Source organism: Heterocephalus glaber, unplaced genomic scaffold (genome assembly GCF_053883595.1).
Source record: "Heterocephalus glaber isolate CG9 unplaced genomic scaffold, H.glaber_assembly_v1.0 deba00000122, whole genome shotgun sequence".
Taxonomy (NCBI): domain Eukaryota; kingdom Metazoa; phylum Chordata; class Mammalia; order Rodentia; family Bathyergidae; genus Heterocephalus; species Heterocephalus glaber.
The window spans coordinates 1,808,821-1,823,255 of NW_028258138.1; the positions used below are offsets into that span (position 1 = coordinate 1,808,821).

At 60.0% G+C, this 14,435-nt stretch overlaps 1 protein-coding gene across 3 annotated transcripts; it reads left to right on the top strand.

Annotated features, from left to right (window-relative positions):
• Nucleotides 1–1,377: 1,377 nt before the first annotated feature.
• Nucleotides 1,378–14,252, top strand: Pwp2 (PWP2 small subunit processome component). 3 transcript variants are annotated; one of them, XM_087208038.1, is made up of 21 exons: nt 1,378–1,477; nt 2,592–2,704; nt 3,825–3,919; nt 4,287–4,386; nt 4,595–4,738; nt 5,244–5,379; nt 5,613–5,827; nt 5,915–6,058; nt 6,517–6,587; nt 6,928–7,064; nt 7,614–7,762; nt 7,869–8,016; nt 8,178–8,328; nt 8,812–8,992; nt 9,981–10,128; nt 10,646–10,751; nt 11,210–11,275; nt 12,112–12,330; nt 12,438–12,588; nt 12,676–12,858; nt 13,854–14,252. In XM_087208038.1, exons 1-21 carry the CDS (start codon nt 1,460–1,462, stop codon nt 14,008–14,010), a joined length of 2,832 nt encoding a protein of 943 aa, XP_087064164.1. In that variant the 5' UTR covers nt 1,378–1,459; the 3' UTR covers nt 14,011–14,252. The 3 variants fall into 3 exon arrangements, with proteins under 3 accessions (XP_087064164.1, XP_004842548.1, XP_012926824.1); XM_004842491.4 differs by having other exon boundaries at nt 12,676–12,750; XM_013071370.3 differs by having other exon boundaries at nt 1,473–1,673; nt 12,676–12,750.
• The last annotated feature ends 183 nt before the right edge of the window (nt 14,253–14,435 follow it).

Here is a 14,435-nt window from a genome sequence, read left to right on the forward strand (position 1 = left end):
GCCTTTTTTTCCCTTAAGACAAAAGAATGTCACTAAAAAGCTAAAAGTCCTCCGTGTTAACAGTCACACAGTAAGAGGAGGCTGTTGCTGGGTTTGGGTTGTGAGGCTCTGTATTCGAGAGGGCTGATTTTGTTGACTCAGGTGTGGCAAATGTTGAAAAGTTGAGAAGCCAGGTACACAGTGTGTTATGTCAAAACCAGAATATGCAGCTGCTTTACAGGGAACCTGTAGAATGTGTAAATATAATGAAAAAGAAGATCAGTTATAATTTTTGTGAATTTCGTGGGGCTTCCTGTGATTGGAAAGATTATAACTCCTCTGGTCTAAGGTGGGGATTGTGTTCGGTCTGAGAATGATTTCCGTTTACATGGTCAGCTCAGCCTGGGACGGTGGGATTCGTGTGTTAGTCCTGGCTGTGGATGGTGTCTCATAAAGATCACTTTCTTTTTTTTTTTTTTTTTTTTTTGGTACCCGGAATCGAACTAGGGTCCTTGTGCTTGCAAGGCAAGTGACAGAACCACTGAACTAAATCCCCAGCCCAAAGATCACTTTCTTTAGGGTTTAAAATAGGGTTAAATTTTATTACCTAATTTTTTTGGGGGGGGGTACCGGGGATCGAACTCAGGACCTTGTGCTTTCAAGGCAGGCAGCGGAACCACTGAGCTGAATCCCCAGCCCTTTAGGTTAAATTTTAAAAGTAAATGAAACACACCAGGTTTGTATCTAAGATGAAAAGTGATGCTGCTTTTAACAGAACTAACTGTGATCTTTAAATCTTTAAATTTTACTTTTCGCGAACATGTTCCTTTCTCTAAATTCCCAGGCTCCTTACAGTTTAACACGCGGGGCTTCTGTGCCTGGGGAGGTGACCCGTGGGCTCAAGGTGTTAATTCCACTCTCATGGTTTACTATGGAAAGTCATTTTTCACACTGTTCTAACTGTAATACAATGTTAGACTAAAACCACTGTATGAAGACTGTTTAAAATGTAAACATAATGCTGAAAATACACATTTTAAGAAGAAACTGCTCTGAACGTGATTCTTTCGCGATGACAGGGCGAGGAGTTGCAGGTTTGCTCATGTTTCGTCCCAGAGCCTTGTTTGAGTCTCCGGTGTGGCCTGCTGACTTTGTGGGACACGGTGGGGAGTTTTCATAATTTCCTACCCGGTAACGCCAGGAACTAGACCTGAACCCCGGGCCTTCGTCTACGAACTCTCCGGCGCCTGCGAAACCCTGGTCTAAGCTTAGTTCGGGGCCCCGCCCTTCTTGGCCCTGCCCAGGCAGCGGCACCGAGCCCCGCCCAGAGGGTAGGGCGGGGGCGGGGGAAAGCTGCCGGGGGCGGAGCCGATTCGGGCCCTCCCTGGGGCGGGGGGCGTGGCCCCCGCCCCGGAAGTGCGTAGTAGGCGTTCCGTCCCGGAAGTCGCTGGGGGCTCGGGTGCACACGTGCGGCTGCGCGATGAAGTTCGCGTACAGGGTGAGCGGGGGACGGCGCGGGAAGGATGGCCGCTAGGCGGGACGCTGCGGGTCGTGGGAGGGCGCCGCCGGGACAGCTCAGGGCAGCCCCGATCTGACCCGTGTCCCTGGCCCGGCGAACCGCGGGGGAGCCGGAAGTGCAAGGAGCGGGAGGCAGATGGAACGGGCCGCGAGGACCTAACCCGGGTAGCCCTGGGGTGCGTGACGTGTGGCTCCTCTGGGAGTGGATCACGGCCCAGGCCCGCTCCCCCGTCACGCTCGCAGGCTGCGCTTTCCTGTTCAAGCCTCAGCTGGGTTGCTGGGCCATCATCTCATTCGCCTGTCCATACTTGGCCTAGTTCTGCCCCTGAACGCGCTGCTCCCCAGCAGCAAATCCAAAACCACAAGGCTAGGGCCGGGGGTTTAGCTCAGTGGTGCGCTTGCCTCACAAGCACGAGGTCCCGAGTTCGATCACTGGTACCCCCCTCCCTCCCCGCCAGAAATACCCAAAAGCAAAACCACAAGGCAGCACGAATGCGCCTTGGGTCGTTGGACACCTCTGCTTAGAACACAGGGTCTGGCATGGAGTCCTCAGCCGCGGTTCACCCAGAGCCCCAGATGCTGGCCTAGCTGGCTGCTCGTCCGGGTTCTGGCTCCCACGGACTTTTAAGCACTCTCCCTCTCCCCTTTAAGCAGCTCCTCCCTCCCATGCTACCTCTTTGCACTTCAGAACCTGTTTGTATGCTTCTTGCCCCTCCTGCTAGGTGTAGAATAGGAAGAGGTACAGATGTACCCCTCCTGGTGCTGTGTAACCAATGCTCCTGTGATGCACCAATAAATACGATGTTAGCTATGGGTCTGTCCTGGGGCTCTGTTCTACTGTTGCGGCTTTTCATTGGTGAAACCTGGATCCTGTTCCCTTTGCCTGGCAAGTGCCTCCTGCCTTGGGCACTTCTTAACCCTCCATAGGAGCCCTGGGTTCTGGGGATTGGGTTAATGTCTTCCTCTCGCCCAGGGATGAGCAGGGACCCAGCCTCGGGGCCCTGTGTTTCATCTTTGGCCAGATGCCTCACTTTACTCTTCCCAGGGAGTGGAGACTATTTTCTTTGTGTTACGACAGCTTATTTTCTTTCCAGTTCTCAAATTTGCTAGGTACAGTTTATCGGCGTGGAAACTTAAATTTCACCTGCGATGGAAACTCAGTTATCAGCCCCGTGGGGAACAGAGTCACTGTGTTTGATCTTAAGAAGTAAGTACACTGAAGTGTGGGATTCATGGTGTTGGAAACTGTGACCTCACACGGAGGCTGATGGTGCCCCTCACCTGCCTTTTCATGGGATGCACGCCCATTGAGGCTCAAGGGTTTGGCAGGGTCGTGGGTTAGCAGTGGAACTGCCTGCTGGGTGCGATTTTCTGGTGTCTCAGCTAAGCCTTGTCTGGTGTTTGTTGCCTGTCAAGGTTAAAGCCACGTGTCACCTGACTCAAGTTACCCAGGAAGGGACCCTGCTTCTCCTGTGGGCAGGAGATGCAGCTGGAGGTTAGCACTTGCTGCTGTGAGGCCAGCTGGACCCCTGCTTGCTCAGCAGCCCTGATGGTGTTGGGCTTGGTGGGCTGGGTGGGCAGTCCCCACCCAGAGGTCGATTTGGGTTGCTTAGGTTTAGCTGTTTCTTCTGAAGGAACATGAGGCTCCCTTCCTATCTCGATTGCTTCCAGAGTTGCCAGGGAAGCTGTGGGCCAGTCCTGCAGCCTGGGCACCTCGTCTTTGTTTGGAGGCTTCCAGGTTCCTCTCTCTTGCCCTACAGCTCCAGCAGGGTGGCCCTCTTTCCCTCCCTGTGACATGGGTCGGCTGTGGTGCTTGCTCTGCTTACAGTCAGAGGTGATGACTGCTCCCGTCTTGTTGAAGTGGCACCTAGTGAGGGCTGCCTAGAGGGGTGGGAAAGTGCTGGCTGAGGGCAGTCAGGCAATAAAATACTGCAGCTGGAACCCGGATACAGCACCTAGCAGTGGACTTCATTGGTACTGCTTATTTTTCTCTGTATTTTCCTATTTCGCTGAAAACCTGGCTTTCTGTGCCTGTGCTGTTGCAGTGTGTGCTGTGCGCTGGGTGTGTAGCTTGTCCGGTTTCCTGACTTGATGTGGTGCACAGTGTCCTCGGGTCCACCGTTTAGGCGTCACTGTGTCTTGCCAGTCCTCCTCTGGGGTCACTGTTGTTTCCCATGAACTCTGGCACACGGGGTCCAGAGGCATGGGACAGGCATGGCACAGAAAGGGGACTAGCGGGGAGGGCAGGCTACTGGGCCCAGGCTGGCCCTATCCCCCGGTCTAGTGACACAGAACCCACTGCACACTGTGCTTCTTCTTTTTCTCAGCAATAAATCCGATACCCTGCCCCTGGCCATGAGCTTCAATGTGAAGTGTATGGGGCTGTCCCCTGATGGCCGGCTGGCGATCATCGTTGATGAAGGTGATCACCCGTCATCATCTTGGTGTGGGCAGGGCTGAGAGAGGAAGGGCCAGGCACGGGCGCGGCAGGGGTGAGGAACAGGCCCTCCCGGGATGGGCACGGGCTGAGGTGGCCCCTGCCATCTCTGGGTCTGGGTCTGCTGGGGCCTGGGTGCAGCTGCTTAGGTGGGCTGGGCATCCCTGTGCCCGTGCCAGTGCATCACTGGGAGCACAGCTGGGCTTCATGGCCTTCGGGCCCACATTCCAGGCGCGAGCAGGCACACCCAGCTCCTCCCTGTTTCAGCTACATAGGCTCTAAGGTGAACGTTAGCGTGTCGGGCTGCGGGGTCCCTGTGTGGCCGCCAGGTCACACGCTGGCCTCTTGGCAGGGGGCGCTGCGCTGCTGGTCAGCCTGGCCTGCAGGTCCGTGCTGCACCACTTCCACTTCAAGGGCTCTGTGCACAGCGTCTCCTTCTCCCCGGACGGCAGGTGAGAGCAGCGATGGCCAGGCCGACCTCCATGTCCTCCCGCTGGGGCTCTGGGCAGTCGCCTGGGCACGTGGCCAGCCTGTGTCTGCCCTGGCCTCTTCCGCACTGTCTCGGGTGCTCTCGGGACCCGGGGTGGGCTGGGGCTGGGAGCTCTGCGTGGTCCAGGCTGCTGTTGGCCCTCACTGTTGTCTACGTCCTTCCTCCTGCAGGAAATTTGTTGTTACAAAGGGCAACATCGCTCAGATGTACCACGCCCCTGGGAAGAAGCGAGAATTCAACGCATTTGTGCTGGACAAAACCTACTTTGGGCCATATGACGAGACCACGTGCATCGACTGGACAGATGACTCCAGGTGAGGCCCGGCTCCGGCTCCCTGGAAGGAGGACTCCTCCTCCATCCCGCGAGCCTCATGTGCCTTGGGTCCCTGCTGGAGATGTCACATTTCCATGGGTGCTGTCGGGGGCTAGGGAGCTGCCAGACGCTGCCACTTCAGGGCCACCATTCCTGACCACCGATGACTGTCCCTAGCCCGAAGATGCCTGTGGAGTGGCTGGCCTTTCTTCCCCTACTCTGTGTCTGGCCTTGCAGGGAAAGGCTGCTGGTGCCTTGGGTTTGCTCAAGGGACCAGCGCTGTCCCTGCACCACTGTGGCTGCCAGGGTGATGCAGGCTGTGCGTCTGTCATCTCAAGAGTGTCCTGCCTCAGTGAGCGACACTATTGGTGCCATTCACAGAGCTGGCTCACATCGGGATCTCAGGCTGCACCTGGGGCCTCAAAGGAGCCACTTCTGTTCCTGGGACAGCCAATGAGGCCACGTGGCCATGGCCACTGTGCAGCAGCTGTGTCCCTCTGTTCCAGGTGCTTTGTAGTCGGGAGCAAGGACATGTCCACCTGGGTGTTCGGAGCCGAGCGCTGGGACAACCTCATCTACTACGCACTAGGCGGGCACAAGGATGCCATTGTGGCCTGCTTCTTTGAGTCCAACAGCCTGGATGTATGTCCTGGGCCCAGGATCCTTAGCCCAAGGGTGACCTGGGGACAACTGAGTGGCTGAGCACAAGACCCTGCTGAGCCCCTCTTGGCTGCTTCTAGGGTGCCTGGGGGACCTTTGGGGCCCGTTTAGGGGGTGGGGGTTAGTGGGTCTGGCCTGGGAGGCCAGCTGGAGAGCGGGTTCTTGGACTGGAGGTGGACTGGGTGACCTGTGTCCGCCCTGCGTGTCCCCTGCAGCTATACTCGATCAGCCAGGATGGGGCCCTTTGCGTGTGGCAGTGTGACACCCCGCCTGAGGGCCTGAGGCTGAAAGCCCCTACCGGCTGGAAGGCGGACCTGCTGCAGCGGGAGCAGGAGGAAGAGGAGGATGAGAGACAGACCACCATCCGAGGGAAGGCCACAGTGGCCGAGGAGGAGAGGAAGGGGAAAGTGAAGTACCTGCGGCTGGCCAAGTGGGTCTGCGGGCAGGGCTGAGGTATGAGCCAGGGTGAGGGGCAGGGTCCAGGGTCCGGCCCCCACACCCTCACCAATCTGTGCAGGTACTTCTTCAACAAGGAAGGAGACTTCAACAACCTGACCTCTGCGGCCTATCACAAAAAGGTCCACCTCCTGGTCACGGGCTTTGCGTCTGGCAACTTCCACCTGCACGAGCTCCCGGAGTTCAACCTCATCCACTCCCTGAGGTGAGCCCTTTACACCGGGCTCCGCACCCACTCACCTTGCACCCTGAAGGCTGGTGAGCCCCTTGTTCTGGCCATGGGCTTTGGTCTCAGAGCAGTGTTGTGGCATTGTTGTTTTGCTGTGGCTCCAGAGGTTGAACCCAGGGAGCCTGGGCTGCATCCATAGCCCCTTTCAGGTTTTTATGTCAAGACGGCCCTCACTACATTGCCCTGGCTGGCTTCGACATTTGAGATCCTCCTGCCTCTGTGTCCATGTGGCTGAGGGTACAGGTGGGCACCAATGTGCCCGCTGGCATTTTTTTTTTTTTTTTTGTCATCCTTTTTCCTTTAACCTTCCATCTCTGGAACACAGAGGAAGTTAGAGTGCTGGCCGCACACTTGCTCTGCCGCCGAGCCCGGGGAGGGAAGAGGCAGCTGGGCATGCTGGATACCCCTGCTCACCTGTCCCTCACTTTCCTCAGCATCTCAGACCAGAAGATCTCCTCCATCGCCATCAACAGCTCTGGGGACTGGATCGCCTTTGGGTGCTCGGGTTTGTTTCCTGGCCCAGCTGTAGTGTGGACCTGGTCAGGAGCCAGGGAACCTTGGGGCCCAGCAGTGTGGGGCCTGTGGGAGGCAGTGAGGCTCCCAGGGGTTTGCTCCAAGTCCTGGAGCCCATGTGTCTTGTGGGAATCTTGGTCCTTGGTGGAGGCTGCCTTCAGGGCCCTGGCCTGTGCCCTGCCCCCTGCCAGGTGGGGCTGCTCTCCATGCCTGGTCCTCCTCAGCCCTAGCAGGGGGTTGACGCAGGGTTACAGGGTCAGTCAGGGCACTGGTGGGCCTTCTCTGTCCTGGTCTGTGTCAGGGCAGGTGAGCTAGCCACCCTGTGCCCACAGGCCTGGGCCAGCTGCTGGTGTGGGAGTGGCAGAGCGAGTCCTACGTGCTCAAGCAGCAGGGCCACTTCAACAGCATGGTGTCACTGGCCTACTCCCCTGATGGGCAGTACATCGTCACCGGCGGGGATGATGGCAAGGTGGGTAGGGCTCAGATTCGAGTGGAGAGGGCTTGGTGTGCATGTGCCGCCCTTTCTGCACAAGCATGTGTTCTTCACCCTCCTCCCCGTCATCCACCACTATAGGGAAGGGGAAGGGGACTTTGCCAGAATCTCTGCATGGGGCCTGGCCTCCTGTGAGTCACCACAGCACAAGGCAAAATAATAAAGACAGAAAACGAGACTTAGAGTGAAGCTGAGTCTGGGACCTGATCACTGCTGCTGATGGCAGCAAAGACAAAGGCCCCCATGCTCACCCACTTCACAGACTGGGTCTCCTGGGCAACTGTTGGGGGAGGGGGCTATGCTCGCCCAGTCCGCCCGCTGACAGCCCATCTGAGCCACTAGGGCTTTGGTCTGACTCCTGATATAAAACAGTATAGCCCAGTTAGGGAAGGCAAGAAGCACGTGCCACTTACAGCGCCCTAGTCCTGTGCAGGGATGACTCGTACACACCACCAGGTGCCCTGGGTCCTCCCACAAGGGTGCTCACCTCGGTGGCTGTACCCACCCACTTCCTGTGCCCCCAAGGTCAAGGTGTGGAACACCCTCAGTGGCTTCTGCTTCATCACTTTCACGGAGCACTCAAGCGGGGTCACTGGCGTGACCTTTACTGCCACTGGCTATGTCATCGTGAGCTCCTCCATGGACGGTACTGTGCGAGCCTTTGACCTTCACAGGTGAGGCCCTGCTCCTTGGGCCGGGACTTGGGCATGGGGATCCGGTGGTGAGAGCGGCACAGACCCCCGTCATGGGCTGCTGACCTGGGCCTGGCTTTCTTGGCAGGTACCGGAACTTCCGGACGTTCACGTCTCCCCGCCCCACCCAGTTCTCCTGTGTTGCTGTTGACTCCAGCGGGGAGATTGTCTCTGCGGGTGCCCAGGACTCCTTCGAGATCTTTGTGTGGTCCATGCAGACGGGCAGGCTCCTTGACGTAAGGACCAGTGTCTCCTGGCCGTGTTTTGCAGGGGCTGGGTGGCCCAGGGTCACCTGGGAGCTGAACAGACCAGGGCATTGAGCAGCATGGCAGGGAGGCCTGGCCTGGGGCCGCAGCAGCTGCTTGTCACCGTCACCTCCAGCCTCTCTCTGCCACAGGTCTTGTCTGGTCATGAGGGCCCCATCAGCGGTCTGTGTTTCAACCCAACGAAGTCTGTCCTGGCCAGCGCCTCCTGGGACAGGACAGTGCGCCTGTGGGACATGTTTGACAGCTGGAGGGCTAAGGAGACGCTGACCCTCACTTCCGACGGTGAGCCAAAGCTGCATGTCACTGCCGTGGTCCCAGTCTGGTCCCCACGTACAGGGTGGGGGTGACACCCCACTCAGACCAACAGCAACAGGAAGTCCGTGCCGTATGGCTTGTGTTGTGTGTTGCCTTTGAGTGGCAGCACTCTGCGCCCCCAGGAGGATGAGGCTGCTTTTGGGTCCTGCTGCCCCTCCTTTCTCAAGCCCCTGCAGGCAGTCACGGGCCAGCTCCCTGAGGCCCTCGTCTCGGTCCCCTCTGCATGTCGCTGTCCCTGGAATAACCTCACCCGCAAGCGAGCCTTTGTGTCCAACCTGTGGCACCTTGTGGATAGGCCACGCCCTCCGGGCCTGGTCGGCCAAGGTGGCCAGCGGTGCCCAGCTCTCAGCCTGGGTGGCTGTGCCCTTGTCCCCCAGGGCTGTTGCAGGGCACTTCTTGCCTCTTGGGATGTCCGCAGTCTTCCTCGGGTCTGAGGTGCCCTTTCCCTAGCCCTGGCTGTGACGTTCCGGCCCGATGGTGCGCAGCTGGCTGTGGCCACGCTGAGCTCACAGATCATCTTCTGGGACCCTGAGAGCGCTGTGCAGACGGGCTCCATCGAGGGCAGGCACGACCTCAAGACAGGCCGGAAGGAGCTGGACAAGATCTCAGCCAAGCACTCTGCCAAGGGCAAGTGAGTGGTGGTGCTGCCTGGTGGGAGGGGTGTGGGCGCGCGTGGCCCGGGGACTTGTCTGCCCAGCTTTCAGACCCAAGTCCCTGCTCCTCTCTGGTGGTGTCCTTCACTCCTGCGGGCGCAGACACCTGAGTGTGAGATCCCAGCCCCGCGGGCCCACTGGGAGGATTGGGCTTTGCTGGGTGAAGGGCACAGCCTGGTGCCGGAGTCCGTTTCCAGACCTGCATCTCCAGAGCTGGTCAGCCTGGTGTGGAAACAAGCACAGAGCAGCCCGGGTGCCCTTGTCCCACTGGGAGGGATGCCCCACCCGACACACTGCCCCTCAGCCAGCCTGGCCCTGGGTGCAGGCACAGCAGGGCGTCGGCAGGCGGCTGAGCCTGGGCGTGTACCCAGGGTGATACTGGGTCTAGGCCTTCCCCGGAGCATCCTGAGTAGGGAAGCGGTGGGGAACACCATGTTCGGCCTGGCCAGCGTGTGCGGTGGTCGTGTCACGGGTTCCCCTGGGCTGTGACCCTCATCCTCACCACCACCTGCTTCCCCTCCTTGACCTGGTCTGGGGGCAGAGTTGTGTCCTGGTTAAGGGCTGACTCGCTCGCTGCTCACTGGCCGTGTTTCCTGGAGAGGGTGCTCTCGGGCTTCCTCCCCTCTTCTGGCTGGGGCCTGGTGCCTGGGCTCTGTGGCCTGTGGAGAAGTTTTTCAGGGGAGGTTTTCCCCCATGCTGGGCGCTGTCTTCCCACCTCTTGGGGTGTTCTCGCCACGAGCTTTAGGTTTGGGAGCCCCGGCCTCTGGACAGTCTTCATTGCCCTCCATGGTCTTGGTGTCATAGCTGAAGAGCTGTGCTGGCCCAGGTTCTGCAGCACCGGCAGGGCTGCCTGCGGGTGCTGCAGGCTGGGTCCCCACACGCTGCTGGTGGGCGCGGTGTGAGGCCTCTGGGGGGACTGTCCTCGAGCCGGTTCCCAGAGAGCACTGGGCGCTGTGTCCCCACCAGGGCTTTCACCACGCTGTGCTACTCGGCGGACGGCCAGTGCATCCTGGCGGGGGGCATGTCCAGGTTCGTGTGCCTCTACCATGTCCGCGAGCAGATCCTGGTGAAGAGGTTCGAGCTCTCCTGCAACCTTTCTCTGGATGCCATGGAGGTGAGTGGTGGGCCCGGGCAGCAGGGCCAGGCTGTCCTGTTAGCACATGGGCCAGGGCCGCAGCCTGGCGAGGGGTCTGGGACAGGGAGTCCCAAGCCTGATGGAGCGCAGGACACGTGCACAGCCTCCACCCCACCTGTGCGCCTGGCCCTGCCCGGAGGCTCTTCCCGCTCTGCTCCCCCAAATAAAGCCTCTGGCCAGTTGTTGGTTGCTGGGTTCACTGCTCAGGGCACCACCTTGTGTGCATGCCCGGAGCACCCTGTGCTGGTGCTGGTCCTGTGCAAAGCGCCCTTGGCTGTTTCCTGAGGCAGCGAGCGGCTGCCCTCGAGTGTGGGGCGCACATCCTGGCTGCCAGAGCTCCGTCCCTGCGGTGGTCCCGGCTGTGGCGACCCCATCTGCAGGCCCCAAGGAAGCTTCTGAGATGGGCCCCCAGCACCCCTTCGTCTCTGTCCCTGTAGGGGCACATGAGGGAGAGGGGGTGACCAGGGCCGCGTGCCCACGGCCTTTGCTGTCCTAGGAGTTTCTGAACCGAAGAAAAATGACAGAGTTTGGCAACCTGGCGCTCATTGACCAAGACGCTGGGGAGGACGGCGTTGCCATTCCGTTGCCAGGGGTGCGGAAAGGTGAGCAGAGACTTCTATGTCCTGTCCTCCGCCACTTTCCTGTGGTGGCCGTCCTCCCTTGCTTGGGCTGTGGTGTGTGGAGTGGGTAGCTGTTCCATATCATGGCATCTTGCTGGATGCTGGGCACCTGCAGAAGACCTGCCCAGAGGGCCCCATGCATTTGCTCCAGGGCCGAGTGCCCCTCTGTTGCATGGGGCACGGACTGGGCCTCCATACTCAGGCCACCTGGTTCCCAGGGGGACCGTCCCGATGGGGCAGCCATTAGCCAGAATGCTGGTGGGGCACCCTGGGGAACCATAGCCCTGGGCTGGCAGGGCCCCTGTGCAGCCTGTCCCCAGGCACAGCTCTGTGGAGGCCAGCGGGGCTTGACTGGCTCTTCAAGCCAAGGCTTTCCCAGGTGGCCAGCAGGGGGCAGCCTGGAGCTGCCTCCAGAGCCTGCAGCTGGCTCTCTTTGCCAGGTGACATGAGTTCTCGCCACTTCAAGCCTGAAATCAGAGTGAGCTCCCTGCGCTTCTCTCCCACCGGTGAGCCCTGCGTCGTGGTGTTGATCCTGACAGCTTGGGGGTCTTAATGCAGGGACAGGGCCGGTCACGGCAGCTGGCGGGCTCTGGATGGCACTGTCCCCATAGGGTAGAAACGGGACACAGAACCACACTGGCTCCGTGGTTGCCTCATCCCTGAGGACGGACAGCTTGGAGGATCTGGTCCCACTCCTCACAGGCCGGGGTCCAGGGCTAACCTCAGTGGCCGCTTGCCCACCTGGCCCCTCACACACACATGGGGTTCGGCCCAGTGGGGCCGTGGGGCCTCTGATGCCCTTGGTTCCCACGGCAGAGCAGCGGCAGCCAGTGCTCCAAAGCAGGGTTGGGTGGGAAGGTGAGATGCGTATGGCTCCCTGGAGTGTCGCTGTGTCTTGTGAGCCCTGCATCCACACGCTGGGCCCAGGGCCCACGGCCCACATCTGCGCACTCTCCTGTTCTTGCAGCTCAGGTTTTTTGATGCAGCCACCTTTGTTTGTTCCCATGGTTTTTTTTTGTTTGTTTTTTGGGTTTTTTTTGGTACTGGGGATTGAACTTGGGACCTTGCATTTGCGAGGCAGGAGCTGGAACCACTGAGCTAAATCCCCAGCCCTGTTCCCATGTTTTGCTTGCGGCCACATCCCAGGCACGGTGGTGGCCTGGAGCAACGGCAGCAGGGACCGTGTGGCACCTATGTGGCAGGGGCACGCGCGGGTGTCACGTTCCGTCCTCCCTGGAGGATGTCGGGGTCCCCCGGAGCCTGGACCATCAGCTGTGCTCTTAAGGGCGCGGGAGGGAAGTGCGCCTCTGGGTCTTGAGCAGGCCTCCACTGCTCACCCTAGGGCGCTGCTGGGCGGCCACCAGCACAGAGGGGCTGCTCATCTTCTCCCTGGATGACCGGATGCTCTTTGATCCCTACGAGCTGGACACCAGTGTCACCCCCGGGCGGGTGCGCGAGGTGCTGCGGCAGGGGGAGTTCACCCGCGCCATCCTCATGGCTTTCCGGCTCAATGAGCGGACGTTGATGCAGGAGGCGCTGGAGGCCGTGCCCTGGGCGGAGAGTGAGTGTGCATGTGAGGGCTGTGGGCGGCGGGCGGCGGGTGGTGGGCGGCGGCTCCTGCTCCTGCGGTCTCTCTGCGGAGCAAACGCGCCTTTCCTACCCTTGCAGTCGAAGTGGTCAGCGCGTCTCTGCCTGAGCTGTATGTGGAGAAGCTGCTGGAGTTTCTAGCCTCCTCCTTCGAGGGGTGTCGGCACCTGGAGTTCTACCTCATCTGGACCCAGAAGCTACTGACGCAGCACGGGCAGAAGCTGAAGCCCAGGTGCGCTGCGCTGCACTGCGGTCCCGGCCGCCTCGTGGGTGTGAGGCCATGTGTCACAGGTCTTGCTCAGCAGCGTCTCCCTTCCAGGGCGGGCCAGCTGCTGCCTACGGTCCAGTTCCTGCAGAAGGGCGTCCAGCGGCACCTGGAAGACGTGGCCAAGCTGTGCGTGTGGCGGGTGGGCGGGCCTGGCGGGAGGGCGGGACTCATGCTGTGGCCTCAGGTTCCAAGCTCCATGCCATGCCACTCGGCTCGAGGACTCCTGCTCGTTAGGTGGGCGGTGACCAGTTTTGTTCGGTGATGCCACGGGCACGTGTCGAGGCTTGACAGCCCGCTGCCAGAGGCGGCCACTCTGTACCTGTATCCCCAGCAGGGTCACAGGGTGATGGCCACAGCACATGAGGGGAGGGGCTGGGGTTAGTGCTGCCCACCACCTGCTCTCCGCAGGGACGCCCCGCCACGCACGCCAGGGGCTTCCTGTCCCCAGGTCAGCCCTCCCCCAAGCAGAGCCGAGGCGGTGACGACCGCATAGCTTGCCTGTTGGGGCCATGTCCTTCCCATTCCCGCGGGGCTCTTGCCAGGTGTTCCAGCTGGGCTCCTGAAGGACCCATTCTGCCCTGTCCATTTGTCCCTTTGTCTTTTTTGCTGTATAGTCTAGGCTGGTCTTGAGCTTGTTATGTAGTCCAGACTGGCCTTGAACTTGGGGTTCTCCTCCCTCAGCCTCCCAGGTGCTGAAGTTACAGGTGTGCACTGTTGTGCCCAGGTACCCCTGTGTCTTTGCAGTGAGTCTCAGAGTCCAGACAGGCTCTTCCTCCACATGCCCTTTCTTCCTGGTACCCTGCGTGCTGGTGGGGCTTGGTGTTGATGTCCTGCTCCAGGAGATGGCCGGGTGCCAGGCCTTCCCACGGCTCTGGTGGGGGCCCACCTGTCAGTTTGGGCTGACATGCAGCTGTGCGCTGGCTGTGTGTGGGTGTGGTAAGGGTTGTGCACGCACAGCCTTTAGCCTGCATGCAGGAATGCAGCTTTTCCTGGCCATGCCTTGCCAGGTGGTTATGTGGGAGACAGTGGGCTTTGTCCTGTTACTACAAGGAAGTATGGATTGAGAAGGTGCCCCGTGTCGTGGAGGGACCGGTCAGACACAAAGGGGATCATCTGGGTGGGAAGAGAGGACACAGGTGTGTCTGGTCCCTGCTGGGAGGGTGCAGGGCCAGGCTTTTGGGAGCTGAGGCAGTGGACCCTTGCGCTGACCCGATGCTTTGTGTCCACAGCTGCGACTGGAACCGCTACAACATCCAGTATGCCCTGGCAGTCTCCAGGCAGCGGGGCGTGAAGCGCACCCTGGAAGCACCGGGGGCGGAGGAGGAGGACAGTCTGCACTTGATCCGAGGGTCAGAGGACGAGGGAGAGGAGGCGATGCTGGCTTAGCCGACTTCTGTGGAGGACACAAGCTGTGACAGGGAGGGCTGGGTCACCCCGAGATGCTGTTGTGGAGGACCCGCTGCCGAGACAGCCACTTGCACACCCCATAAACCTGGCTGGCGGCCTGGCAGACCTGTGCACAGCGGGCCCAGGCTGTCTGCAGGTGGTAGTCAGTGCCCTTTTCAAGGTTTTGTGTGAGTTATGTATATTTTTAATACAAAATCCTGGGGATGAACTCCAGAAATGCATGACTGAGTGTAAACTGAGTTAACAGTGTTTACAACGCCCTGGGTGAGCAGGGTTGGATGTTGGAGGGGAACACGGGGTCCTCCCGAGGCAGGTCAGCCTCCCCGCCAGCTCCAAGCCCTGCCTGTTCTGCTGGTGCGTGTGGTTGGCCTGTCCTGCCTCCTGCTTATCCACAGGGGTCCACA

Bases quoted from the DNA above. Each gene is read 5' to 3' on its own strand.
- Pwp2 (XM_087208038.1), top strand. The intron at 8,993-9,980 runs GTGAGTGGTGGT...TGTCCCCACCAG, and splicing joins AAGCACTCTGCCAAGGGCAA to GGCTTTCACCACGCTGTGCT. The intron at 11,276-12,111 runs GTGAGCCCTGCG...TGCTCACCCTAG, and splicing joins CCTGCGCTTCTCTCCCACCG to GGCGCTGCTGGGCGGCCACC.